The sequence below is a fragment of the Dermacentor albipictus genome, unplaced genomic scaffold (assembly GCF_038994185.2).
Source record: "Dermacentor albipictus isolate Rhodes 1998 colony unplaced genomic scaffold, USDA_Dalb.pri_finalv2 scaffold_12, whole genome shotgun sequence".
Classification (NCBI taxonomy): domain Eukaryota; kingdom Metazoa; phylum Arthropoda; class Arachnida; order Ixodida; family Ixodidae; genus Dermacentor; species Dermacentor albipictus.
The window spans coordinates 2,558,066-2,571,813 of record NW_027225566.1 but is presented as its reverse complement, the minus strand read 5'-3'; the positions used below and the strand labels follow the sequence as shown (position 1 = coordinate 2,571,813).

Sequence of the window (13,748 nt, the reverse complement as noted above, 5' to 3'; positions counted from 1 at the left end):
CCATGCTCCTTGCTTTTTTCGGTCTTTGTGCACACAGAGGCTACGCCTGTCGTGCTTATTTAGTAGGGGGCAATTTGATCCTGAATAGACAAAATTCGAAGTCATCTTTACATGTCATCAAGTGATAGTAACGTGCCACAGGAGTTAAGTGCGGTACAGTCATTGTGGTATTGACCGCTGATAAAACGAAAGCGCGACATAGTCTAAACGGGGGCTAAAAAGGAGTGTTACGTTAACCTGAATTGCTGATGTGAACTTCGGAATACCAATAATGCTAGTTTTAGGCAGGAGAAGGCCTCATCAGGGGGAAAAAGACGTAAAAACAAAACGCTACTGGCGATGCCGCCTTGAAGGTCATGCACCCGGATTCCATAAACATGGTGCGGGTTTTGACAGTAGTGGCTGAAGACTCATTTTTGCTATTTCTGAAGATGGTGGTTATGTTATTGCGTCCTCCGGACGTCTAAACCAACTCTGGCGCTTCCCGCACTGGCCTTTGCACTCTCTCCCTCGCTGCGCGCCTGTGATCACGTAGTGAACTGGTCAGGCGAGTTAAGAAACAATAGTAGAGCTTCGCTCCCCACAGCCGCATAGGCGGTGCAGCGGCTGCAGCGGATAGGGGCACACGTGCGCGCACTTTTTGGCATTATACATACCCACTGGGGTCGTTTAGGGGCTATGACGTAGCGCTGCCGAGCCCGAAGTCGCGGTATAAAATTCCAACGACGGCTGCCACATTTCGACGGGGGCGAAATGAAAAAAAATACCCGTGTACCGTGCATTGGGTGCACGTTAAAGAACCCCAGGCGGTCGAAAGAATGTATTCCGGAGTCTACAGCGAACCTCATAACCGAACGCCGCAAGCCCCTTCCATGCCTGCCTCTGAGCTTCTGCATCCGATCGCCATTCCTACTGAACGTTTTCTTGTGTGTGTGTGTGTGTGGCGGGGGGGGGGGGCGGCTCGATATACGTCGCCCTTACCCAACGTCAACTGCCGTCAAAAAATGGGTTGCCGTTGCGACCAAATATGCCACCCGCTACGCCAGTACATGATCCCTGATCCACCTACTGCGCTGCGGACGTCGCTGATTTCGTTCTGCACACTGTTCTACTGCACCATAACGTTATACTCCCCACCCATCGCGGACGCTACTTCTTGTCAAAGTAATCGATGACATCCTTCGCTCATGCTCTACTGCACACTAAGTTGCCACTGCTGACAACCCCCAGACAAACGCCCTTACCGAACGGCTCAATAGAACAATCACCGATGTGCTTGCAATGTTCATCTCCACGGACCCGACTAGGTTGTCGTTCTGCCATACGTCACTATTGCATATAACTCGTCGCGTCATGGCACCAGGTTACTCGCCGCTTTATGTACTATTTGGCCCTGATCCTATTTTGACTCTGGGCACCGTACTTCCAAATGCAGTGCAGACGCCGAGGCCTTATATATGTTCGCGATACGATTTCTCTGGCTGCCAAAGCTTGTCATATTGCGCACGCCCGCCTCGCGGAATTAAAGGCTCACCAAAAGTCCCGCTACGACAAGCACCATAGGGACATGAAGTTTTTACCTGGATCCCTCGTGCTTCTGTGGCTGCCATCTCGTCGATTTGGCCTATCTTAAATACCCTTGTCGCGTTATTCTGTTCCCTACAGGATTGTTGTAAAACTTTCTGAAGTCATGTGTGAGACTGCTGCTGCCGACTGGGTGCATCGTCCGTTCAAACAAAAACGGACGTTGTTCACGCTGGTCATTTGAAGCCCTACGTGCCCGCTTTCAGTGTGTCACCGTAGCTTGCTCCGGGACGGCGCATCATTGCCGGCTGAGTAGTGGCATGGTCACTAAGACGACTAGTGAACCGAAACAAGTAGGGCGAAGTTCGGTATCATGAGCTGGCGGTTGCCGGCGTTACGTTTCAAGAAGCAGTTCAACCATCCGTGTTGGTCGCGTTGCCTTCGGCTGTGTCAAAAACTAGCACCTGCTTCGGCCTCGTAACAATATCATGGTTTTGGCACGTAAAACTCCAGAATCTGATTTTTTTAGAAAGTTGTGGATTACGTTGCATTTTAAAACAATATTCAAACTAATCAATTCCTATAACGCTTCTTTTGAACAGAAGCGGCTTAATTAGTCGAGTACGCTTTGCAACCTGGGGTGCCAGACTTACGTAGCGACGCTGCTATTGGGCCGCGAGATCTAAGAAAAATTAAGTTTTGTCTTCATTTTTTCTCTCGTGATCAACGTATTCGCACCTAAAAAATACAGCAACCTTTGGAAGAAAATTTTACATATTGTGGAACATTACACTGCCCCTTCATCTTCTTCATCTGTATATATTCATCATCATGACAGCCTCATCGTCTTCAGCGCGCGACGTGCAAAATAAACCGTCGAGGCTTAACAGTTGTCTCGCAAGTGATAGATACTGCTCTCGATCCCTTGGTCCTCTACGCCTTCGAGTTTCCCTGGAGCTTCATTCAGGTCGCCGCATTCTCCGCCTTTCTGCCACCATGCCCCAAGAAGATCCTCCAGGAGCCTCCGGCGTCACCGTCTCTGCCCCACCGGCCGTGCCTTCATGGACCGTCAGCACGCGGCAGCGTCATCCCGCCATGTTCGCTAGCCTTCGTAGTGACGACGTTGACGACCGGCTGGTCCGCCTTTTTGACGGCGCGACGGCACATGTGCCCTGCCCTAGCGGATTAGTCGCGAAACGTTTTGGAAGGAACGCACGCACGGCCGCGCGGCCAGATATCGGGGGAAAGTACCCCTGAAAAAAATAAAGCGCTTGGACGCGCGCTGATGCAAACGATCGTGCCATGTACTGGGTAGAAATCCTACTGGTCGCTCGACGTCGGTGTGGTGCCGAAAACGTGCGTAAGACTGCAACTCCATTTTGAAACAGAAAAGGGCCAGGGCTTGGTCCGGACTGCACCATGAACCACGTAGTTACCGCCTTGCATTGACGGCTGTCAAATGTATCGATAAACCCCTGCGTTACACTTTGCCTACACTTCAAAAAACACGTTGCTGACGCAGTCTTCCTGCAGTGTCGGCCCACTGTTGCTGGTGGTGGCAGCGCGTGCCTGAGTTCATGTACTCTTTTAAGGCGGGGTAACACTGGGTCGATACGAGACCGACAAGACGCTGACGCCGACGATTCGCCGAATATTCAGCACTGTGTCACTGAGACCATTTGATCGTAATAGTACGACAACAACGCAGCCGACGGGTGCGAGTTGTCATAAAGCGCGACGGGCTGTCGTGTCGACGGCACCGAAAAAATCAGCGTGCCGACCGTGATAGCTTGACCGAACCCTACGTGATGAGTCATCGAAGCGACAGCACGATAGCTGCAACTCATTCACTTGTAAATAAAAATTCGCGCTCAAAATGCGTCGACATGCCTTCGAAGTTGAAATACATGAGCTTCAGTCCTCTCAAGCCTTGCACGTGAAGTCTGAGTCAATGTTGATCCTGTTTAAGGAAGTTTGGGGTAGGCCTGACCCCGTCGAGTTCGTGCACCCGCTACAGATGGAGCTCGACTTAAAAAATAAGCAGTCGGGACGAAGGAAATCTCTTATAGTTAGGTGGTGGCCCTATACCGATTTGATAACTACTCTTCACTTCGCATGGCACGTACATAATAAGCGGCAAGCGGCGACACAGCGCTGTGCCAACATCTTGTACTTTAGTCACCGTTCCCGAACGCTGCCGGTCGCATTCCCGTAGATGGTGGGTCTGTGCATGTTGTTATGATGACATTTCTTAATTCCAAAGAAGCACTGTTTACCTCTGCGTCAAACAGAAAAGAAGAGACAGTGCATTCGGTACAGCAGCATAAACTTGCTCAGTTGCCAACGGTGTCAGCGATGGCATCCGGGTTTTCGCGAGAGAAGCATACGGCCTATAAGTGGGGACGTATGCCTAGCACAGTTGTCTCTAATAATATTTTATAGCACGCGCAAACTGCAAGTATGATGAAGTTGAACAAAAGCGAAAATTAGTAGTAACAGCCTGTAATGTGTATGTGTCTGGATCACAGTTGCAGTTGTTTAAGGAACTCGGCCACTCATACTGATTCGTCTGTATTTTTTGCTACGTTTTGAGATCATTTCACATCAGCTATGCGCCGTTTCTACAATAACCGTAGCTAACAGCGATCTGGGGCTGTAGAGGAAACAAATGCACCGCTTTGGCTAATCCCACATGGAAGGCTGCGCTCGAAGGCTTCTTGAATATGCGAAATGTTTAATGAATGTGTAAAAGGAATACAAAAAGCGATGTGCAATCGCAGACATCAGCGACAACGAACTCAAGGTAGCCGCGTCGGCTGACGGAACTCAGTGCGACTTTATCGGCCGCGCTGTTACCGCAACCGCGCACTCATGCCTATTCACCCACTATACTCGATGGCTGAACGAGAAGCTGCCCAGGAGAAACCACTAATAATTAATCGCGATCCACGAAACGCACAACCGACGCACTCTCAACATGGGTGCAGGTACACAAATCAACCGGCGAAATTTCCGACACCCTTTCAAAACATTTCCAGCGGTGTACGTCAGAGGGCAGCACAGGAACATGAAAGAGGCGGATTATGACCGCGTGAGTGAGTTTAACTGGCGGGATGATATGCACAACCTTCGCAACGTCGCATTCTACCTCACTGACATTATCAGGACTAAGTTTCTTAACCACGAGAGCACCTTGCCTGACTGGGCGGCATTCAAACACCAGCTTCGGAACATTTTTGGCGCGCCCAACGTCCACTCTGAGGTCGCCAAGAAGAAGCTTGATGGACGCACGCAACATCTCGGGGAAATATACACCTCTTATATCAAGGACGTCCTCGCCCTTTGCCGCCGTGTTGGCGCCAACATGACGGAATCTGATCGCGTTCATCATATCCTAAAGGGCATCGCCCACGTCGCATTCAACGCACTGGCGATCAAGAATCCGAATACCGTTAACGACGTGATCGCAACTTGCGAACACCTGGACGCACTGCAGGCCACCCGTTTACAACCTGTCGCCAGTGACGTGCCTCTTCCCTCGGATACGGACCTGCGTATACTGATTCGGACTCTCATACGCGAAGAGGCCCAAGCGTGTGGCCTGCTGAATCCTCCCGTTCTCCAGCCTCAACCTGCGGTTCCCGGCCTGCGCGACATCATCAAAGAGGAGCTGTTCTCCATGATCTGCGCTGCGAGCTGTGCCCCTCCTTCGCCGTCAACCTCGTATGCTGAGGTTGCGGCTATGCAACCAGCGTTCGTTCGGACAGTGCCTCCTGCTCCTGCTACTACTCCCAACCATCTGGTGACTCTAGCATCCCGTCCGCCTGCCACGGCATTTTATACTACCCGGTCTACGCCCCGCCCCATTAGGTATTATTGCGGTATTCGCTGGCACATATCACGTTTTTGCCGAAGACGACAACAGGATGAACGCCGTGACTACGATGTTTATGAGCGAGACCCGTTGCTTCCTCCGAGTCCCTACCAGCGCTGGGTTTCCCCACGCACACTTTCTCCACCTCTCGAAGCGCCTCGCAACTACCGTCCAGGGCACCGCCGCTCGCCCTCCCCTCTCCGACGCTCGACATCATCCCTGCAACCGGCCACCCGCAGTCATGACTACCTATCGGAAAACTAGATGGTGCAGTTTTTGAAGGGAAAGCTGCATGTCTCGCACAGACTACAATTCCTTCAACGTGCCCGGACAATACTTTATTCGTGTGTGTAGAAGGTGTGCCATTCCTAGCATTGCTTGATACGGGAGTAGCTATTTCTATTATTCACGCTGGCTTGTGCGCTCGTCTACGCAAAGTTACTACACCTTGCAGTGGAGCTCTTCTTCGTGGTGCAAATGATGTTTTGATTCGGCCATCGGCGCAATGCACCGTTAGAGTTTCGATCGACGGGATACGCCACCATATCCAGTTTGCAGTGTTCACTTCCTGTGCTCACATGCTTATACTAAAGTCCCTCAATCATTTAAAAGTACCGCCAGGCTTTGATCCAGCCGACAACGCCTGCGATAGGCTGATCGGTGACATGTGACCTTGCTCCGCCCCTTTGCCGCCATGAAAGTTCCTGCGCGCCGGGCGAAGAGCGCGCGTTTCGCTTGTGCTTTTCACATCGCTGCGATAATTTCGTTCCGGGAGGTCCGAAATGCCTTGTTGCTGAGCGGTTGGGTGCCGAAACCGGACGAAGGATGGCAAGAAGTTATTTTGCATCGCGCGCGGCAACCAGAACCTAACCAGACGAAAAGTATGGTTGCACAGAATTGCACGGACAGACTTTGAACCGTCGGTAACAGCACGACTATGCGAGGCAAGTAACATACAACGATACAAAGGTGCCATAGAAAGTATACACGTGCGTGTGTCGAGCGGTGATAGTATTTCACTCACGTGCATGAATGTTGAGGGCCGAAGTTTGTGGAGATTATTTATTTTCGTTCACTGTGAGCCCGCTGAATAGATCGGCATGACCTAGGATGCGAAGGACCGAAATGCCTTGTTGCTGTGCGGATGGCTGCCGAGATCAGACGGAGGACGACAAGAAGTTATTTTGCATCCCGCGCAGCAAACAAAACTTAACCAGAATGGACGGGAAGACGGAACGGTCGGTAACTGCACGACTATGCGAGGAAAGTTACGTAGAGCGATACGAAGGTGCGAGAGAAAGTATACACCTTTGTGTGCAGAGCTGCAGTATTATTTCATTCGCGCGCATGAATGTTGACGGCCGAAGTTTGTGGAGATTACTGATTTTAGTGCATTACGAGCCTGTTGACTTAGCAAGTGCAGTATGACCTAGCCTGCAAGTAAATAGTGTGGCAGAAACGCATTAACTCGCTGACAAATATCCGCATTGCGTTACGTGCGATAAAAAATAAAATTCAGCAGCGAATTCTACTTTTACACTTTCCTGTGTTTGTGCGCGCGTTGTTAACTGCGCTTTACAACATGTCCAAAATGTAATTTCCAATATCCTAATCGTATTTTGTGCATTGCATATGTGAATAAATATATTGCTAAGTGTCTGCATTACTCTGTTTTTAAACACGAATACTGCATAGCCACAGCTACTGGCCGTCAAATAATAAAGCGTAATACAGTATATCAAAGTACATTACATACAGCTGCGAGCTCGTTCCTTCCAAGTTTCCCTTACACTCGAAGATGTTTCAGTAATCGGCAATGCCATTTTACTGATGAAAAACACACAACTGCAAATGAACATAAGAGAAACGCCACAAGCGATACGCGGATTGCCAGCAAAACACAGTGCAGTAATAGCTCGGTCAATCCGCGTGCGTTTCGTATAAGGGCCCTCTAATTCTTACGGGGATTTAGCGGTGAACGGAGGCGAAAAGGGATAAACACAACAATGCGCGTCATGATTCGAGTTTACGCGGCGGCGTCGCACGGTTCACGAGAACAGTCAACCACATTCACACACGCGCACACACTACGCTCGATGTTAGTGTGCCGCGAGATCAGACCGCGCTGGCGGACCGAACACGATCGAGGAGACACACTGACACGGTCCATACCACCTCTTCATCACGTCACGACAGTTGCACTGGCTAGTAGCACTGAACCACAAGACAGCAGTCGTCGTGTAATCGCTACGCGACAGACACACTCAGCCACAGGAAGACTGTTGGCGCAGTCGTTTCCACAAACACAAAGGATGTTGTTTAGTTGCCGTGAGGGTCGCGCGCTTTGAGAATCGCACGTTTGAGCGACGTTATGTCGAAAGTTTTCCGGTCCAAGCGACTGTCAGCCTTCATTTTTACACGACTCCTTCGTTCATTGCAACCGCTATGTGTACGCAGCACACTTACACGCAAAAGATTTCACAGAGCATACGGGATTAAGCGTAAGCAATCACCAAGGCTCGCGCGGCGATTGAGCGCAAACGAACGAAATGTAAACACGCGGAATCGAGGCGATCAAGCCCTCATTACGCTTTCATGAGCTATTTTCTTGGAGCGCTCATTTGTAATTAAAGGACTAAATTTAGCAGTTCGGGTCCTTCTTTCGTTTTTCGCCACAGTCAGGCACCAGTAGGTTTTATTTCCGCGCGTATGCAGATATTTTTTCACCTCACGAATGCCGCGGCGCCGCGGTTTAGCGTGGGCGCCGTCTGCTACAGGAACTTCGTAGGTGGCGCGCGCGGCAGATGGCGCTACCTTGGAAATTATAGAGAGACCTTAGCTTATACTAGGGTAGGACTTTCTCTCTTCGGCGTCTGCTTTCATCTCGTGCCGTGAACGCCTCGTTAACTTGACAGAGACCGACAATTCCGACGACGTGCACGAACCGCGCCTTCCCTTATGAACTGCTTACGAAAAACTGACTTGTGGTTGGTGTTTAGTGTTTCTTTAGACTGCGAAATTCGCAGTCAAGGGCAGGCAAGGGACTTGCAGGTTACGTATAGGTGACGACGGATCTAGGGGAAAACAAAAGAAAGCAAATTTAGTCCGCGACAAAACGAAATGGACTACAAGGCGCCCTTTCTGCATATAATTCCGTCGGCATGCAAGCATCACGGAAAGCATTGCGTCGCAACAAATGGAGTGATTGTCGCATTTCGGTGCCTACAGATGTCATCACAATATAAATTCTTCTCCTAGCTCACAAGAAAGTCGACTCTATCGTAGCGCTCACAGTTTATACGCCTAATTAGCTGGTGTTACAAACCCAGTGTTGTGGAGACGACAAAGCACTTGATCGCCGCGACAAGACAACAGGCTTACGAAATAATTTTCTGCAATATTTTGTGGACTTTCTCTGTCGTTCTTTTCAGCTGAAAAAGAGAGGAAGCTACTAAGACAAGCGTAGCTGCTTGCCAATGACGTTTCCTCGCAGGCGGTGACGTTCAAGAACATGGAGTCGCTACTGCGCATGTCCGACATCAGCCCCCTGGGAACGCAGGCGTTCGTGCTCGACGAGGAGGCACTACTCGTCCGTGTCAGCAGTGGCTGGCAATACGTGGCTGTGAGTGCACCCATGCACTCAAATGTGCACGCTTAACCTTTAACTTGTGATCTACTGCCGCGCAACGTCTGTCGTTTGCAGAGAACGATTGCGATGCTTTCGCGCCAATGCAGGTACCCGCATTCTTGTTTTTTTAAGATGCGAGCATTGTAATGCTTACCAATTTATTGACCTGTTTCGATTATTTCTTTGGTCACGTTGTTTGTCATGTCATTTGTCATGTGTGCTAAGGTCTGCTTTCCTTAACATCAAGAGCAAAGCGCAAAAAAAGAAAAGAAACGAAAGAAGAGAAAAATATTAGTGCGTATTTAGACCTTCCTAGACCGTCTTGCGTAATATGTCTACATTATTATGTAAGATTGGCTGTCGTTCACTCGGTAACTGTGAAACTACACTTGCTAATCTGAACCAATAGGCGATGATTATAGTGATGATATTGAGATATAACAAGTAACTGTTAAGGTGGGCAACGTATCGCAAGATTAAATTTTAATTTCGGTACTCTACGACTTCATCGCTTATCAGCTTCAGTCATCGTAAGGAGTTACGCTTTGATAGCGCCTGACTAGTACCTTCATAAGCCGCTCTCGAACTGACAAAAGAATCACATAGCTGTAGAAGTGAAATATCATTCTATTGTAGAACGCCATGAAGCTATTTACGAGTAAGAACAATGCGGAATTACATGCTACATGCTGCCCCTCTTGGCTATACTCAGTTGGAGTGGAAGACCTAAGAGGTTTTGAGAAGACGTTTTGAGGTAAGAGAAGGCATTGAGATTTTAGAGTTGTGTGATTTAACGCGTCTGCCCGGGGTGCGCCAGGATAGTGTCGAATATCCACTTGCGCTGACAATAGCCTCTGCTAGGACCACTTTGACATCTTCGTCCACCACTGACACCTTCTGATTTTATGAACAAGGAAGAAATCAGCACTCATCGCGAGCAGTTGGCCGCCTTATTTTTTGCGCAAGGCTGTTGTGATCTTATTGACCGACATTCACTTAGCAGTCCCGCTGAACAAGGTTACGCACCTCATAACTGCCGCCGAACGTACTCGCTAGGCATTTAGATTTAGCGACTTCGCAAGTCAGTCCTGCGGAAATTGGCAACGTGAAGAGAGTTTCTCGAAAGCAGCAACTGACATCCACCGGAGAGTAGCACAACTCTATAAAGGCAATTTATCTAAGAGCGCGAAAAAGTAAGGAAGGGACGACGATAGAATGATAGAACGATAGTGCCAACAGCAAAGGGAAAAAAGAAAGTTAAAAGAACAGCAATCAGGGGCGCTATAATGTAAACCTATTCCAAACTTTTCCAATTCTGCAATCAGCCCTTCGCGATTGGTCACCTGTCTGTCACGCGACGTCACGAAAACAGTGATAGCTCCCCATCTAATATGACGAGGGCACACTGATTATGCATGACTGGACCGAACAAAAGAAAAATACTTATTTCTCATTCGACGCTTTTTCGCCATTAGCCCTCGGCTATCGGTCCGTTGTCTACAAAGTATTTACTAACGTAATCGCAAATAGAATCAGGAACACCTTAGATTTCTGTCAACCAAAGGGCCAGGCAGGATTTGGTAAAGGTTACTCATCAAAAGACCATATTCACACTATCAATCAGGCGATAGAGAAATGTGCGGAATATAACCAACCCTTATATATAGCTTTCATTGATTACGAGAAAGCGTTTGATTCAGTCAAAACCTCAGCATTTATGGAGGCATTACGGAATCAGGGTGTAGACGAGCTGTATTTAGAAAGACTGAAAGATATGTATAGCGGCTCCGCAGCCACCGTAGTCCTCCACAAAGAAAGCAACAAAATCTCAATAAAGAAAGGAGCCAGGCAGGGAGATACGATCTCTCCAATGCTATTCACAGCGTGTTTACAGGAGGTATTCAGAGACCTGGATTGGGAAGAATTGGGGATAAGAGTCAAAGGAGAATACCTTAGTAACTTGCGATTCGATGATGATATCGCCTTTCTTTATAACTCGGGGAATCAATTGCAATGCATGCTCACTGACCTGGACAGGCAAAGCAGAAGGGTGGGTCTCAAAATTAATCTGCAGAAAACCAATCTTTACATTCTACGTTTTTTTTCGTTTATTAGTGTAAATATATTCACACTAATAAACGAACATGCTTGCAACTACAAACACCCCACTCTTTTTCACGCAGATTAAATAATCAGTTCAGTTTCATGCGCATATACGGTAAAACAAATGCATTTAATTCATCTGCACTACCAGGTGCGATTCGTCGATAACGTAGCCTCCATATTCTATCCCGACAGGGTCCGCTCTCAGTTACTCATGCTTTTCCCATTAATACCGTTCACGAGTGGCCAATTTAGTGTATGTTATTGCGCATTTTTGCCATGTTGTATATCATTTTCATAAACGGTATTCCTTTACTCTGTTAACAGTAACTAGTGTTCGTGTGCCTTCAGATGTCGCTTTGTATTCCTTGTGCCTTCAATATTATGTAACACGGTAATCTTTTCATAGCACTGTTCCTGTTTGAAATTTGTACTTTTTATACCTCTTCTGTTTAATATGCCCCCTTACTTTATGCCCTGTCATAGGGCCTGTAAGGTTCTTTTGAATAAATAAGAGTCGCGAAAGAGAACAGCAGTTTACGATAGGTAGCCAGGCACTGGAAGTGGTAAGGTAATACATTTACTCACGGCAGGTAGTGACCGCGGATCCGGATCATGAGACTGAAATAATCATAAGAATAAGAATGGGCTGGGGTTCGTTTGGCAGGCATTCTCAGATCATAAACAGCGGGTTGCCATTATCCCTCAACAGAAAAGTGTTTAACAGCTGTGTCTAACCAGTACTCACTTACGGGGCAGAAACCTGGAGGCTTACGAAAAGGGTTCTGCTTAAATTGAGGATGATGCAACGAGCTATAGAAAGAAGAACGATGAGTGTAACGTTAAGGGATAAGAAAAAAGCAGATCCGGTGTGGCAACAAATGCGAGTTAATGACGTCTTAGTTTAAATCAAGAAAAAAATGGGCACGGCAGGACATGTAATCAGGAGGGAACATAACCGATGATCATTAAAGTTTACGTAGTGGATTCCAACGGAAGGGAAGCGTAGCAGGGAGCAGCAGAAAGTTAGGTGGGTGGATGAGATTTAGAAGTTTGCATGGACAACATAGCCACGACTAGCACATGACCGAGGTAGTTGGAGAAGTATGGGAGATGCCTTTGCCCTGCAGTGGGCGTAACCAAGCTGATGATTCCGTTGATTGCTCAGAAGTTTTCGGGCTGCACCGACTTCACCTGCCTATCAGGCGACGTCACAAAACCGCGAAAACTCACCGCATCAAAGTGACGCGTACGCGTTAAAGATGCATTACTATGCTGAACAAAACAATTTTTTTTTTCTGAACAGCCGCAGGCTGCTTCATTCTGAAAGGAATGAAAGATGGCTGCCGCCGATCGCTCAGGCACTGCCTACTCTCACCTGTCGGAGAGCATGGGTTTATATGCGTGTAACAAAACATTTTGCGTGGCCTTATAATGTTATCGAGCCCTGTCGGCCCGTATACGACCTCGCTCTCACAACTCTTCTTTGCTTAGGATCTGTTTTAGCATCGTTCTTCGAACGCAAGCTAATTAAGGGAAAGCGGAGTAATCGCTGACGCCGGCACCACCCTCTTCATCTAGTAATCTATTTTCAATGCGCTGGCTCGGCCGCATGGAAACCTTCTCCACTCGAGCGTGCTCCTCGCCTCCTGGAAGTCAATTACAAACGATAAACCGCGCAATGTAGGCAATATTACTTCGTTTTGAAAGCAATGTGACCTCCCATAAACTAAGAGAACGTTTGAGTGGTCTGGTAAGGTAACGCTGCGGGTCACCGCCCTATGCTTGCGTCGGCGGTCACGCAACTTTGACGTCAGGAGATTTGAATAAAAACATTTTGGAATAGTTTTACCTTATAGGGCCCCAGCATGAATGGCGCAAGGTGATGTCATCATGGTCCTAATCACGACCATCCAAAAACCTTCGCTCTTCCTTGGTCAATGTAAGTGGTGGCATGCTTACACCTCTGCTGTACGAGCAATCTTGACCGCCTCGATTATCTCGCTGATGCACATATCGTTCTGTAGAACCTTGCAAGGGCTCACCGCAGAAATCTGATAAAGAAAGCTGCCACTAGGGAAATTGGTGTCACATTTACTAGGATCATCGATTCGAACACAAGAATTAGAGTTGAGAATGACTGGTATAAGTGTTTCAGTTTACAGATTTGCTTCAGTTTTTGTAACAGCGGCATGTTGCTGGCTTAAAAACGTCATTATGGGACTATACTATGCATCGGAAGCGGCTACCGCGGATTTCATGTTACGCTCTCATTAATTTATTGGTACGTAGCAAGCTTTTTGATAAGTTCATTTTATTGTTGGCGCCTAAATTTATGCTATATGATTTCCACTCTCTTTAGATAAAGATTAGACGAAGCCCCTCTCCCTCTTGGGGCTCAAAGCTTTTCTTTCCTTTGCAGCTCGGATCTCTGGTACAGCTACCCAAGAAGACGACAATGGTATTTGCCCCACTTTATGCTTCCCATTCCGTTTATTGTGCGCTAGGAGGCCGGCAACGAAACAAAAGAGGCACTTTTGAATGCATGGGTTTTCGAATGCTTGCATTTTCACTCAGGTAAACGCCTTCATTCGGTCTTCCTAGATGTCAGTGCGGCAG

At 48.0% G+C, this 13,748-nt stretch overlaps 1 protein-coding gene across 4 annotated transcripts in view; it reads left to right on the top strand.

Annotated features, from left to right (window-relative positions):
- The window catches only part of LOC135921356 (collagen alpha-1(XVIII) chain-like), an 840,088-nt gene that overhangs the window by 783,332 nt on the left and 43,008 nt on the right, over positions 1-13,748 (top strand). For all 4 annotated transcript variants that reach the window (XM_065455691.1, XM_065455690.1, XM_065455689.1 and 1 more), the window contains 2 exons: positions 8,892-9,020; positions 13,552-13,590. In XM_065455691.1, coding sequence (XP_065311763.1) covers positions 8,892-9,020; positions 13,552-13,590 — 168 coding nt within the window. The remainder of the gene's footprint in view (positions 1-8,891; positions 9,021-13,551; positions 13,591-13,748) is intronic.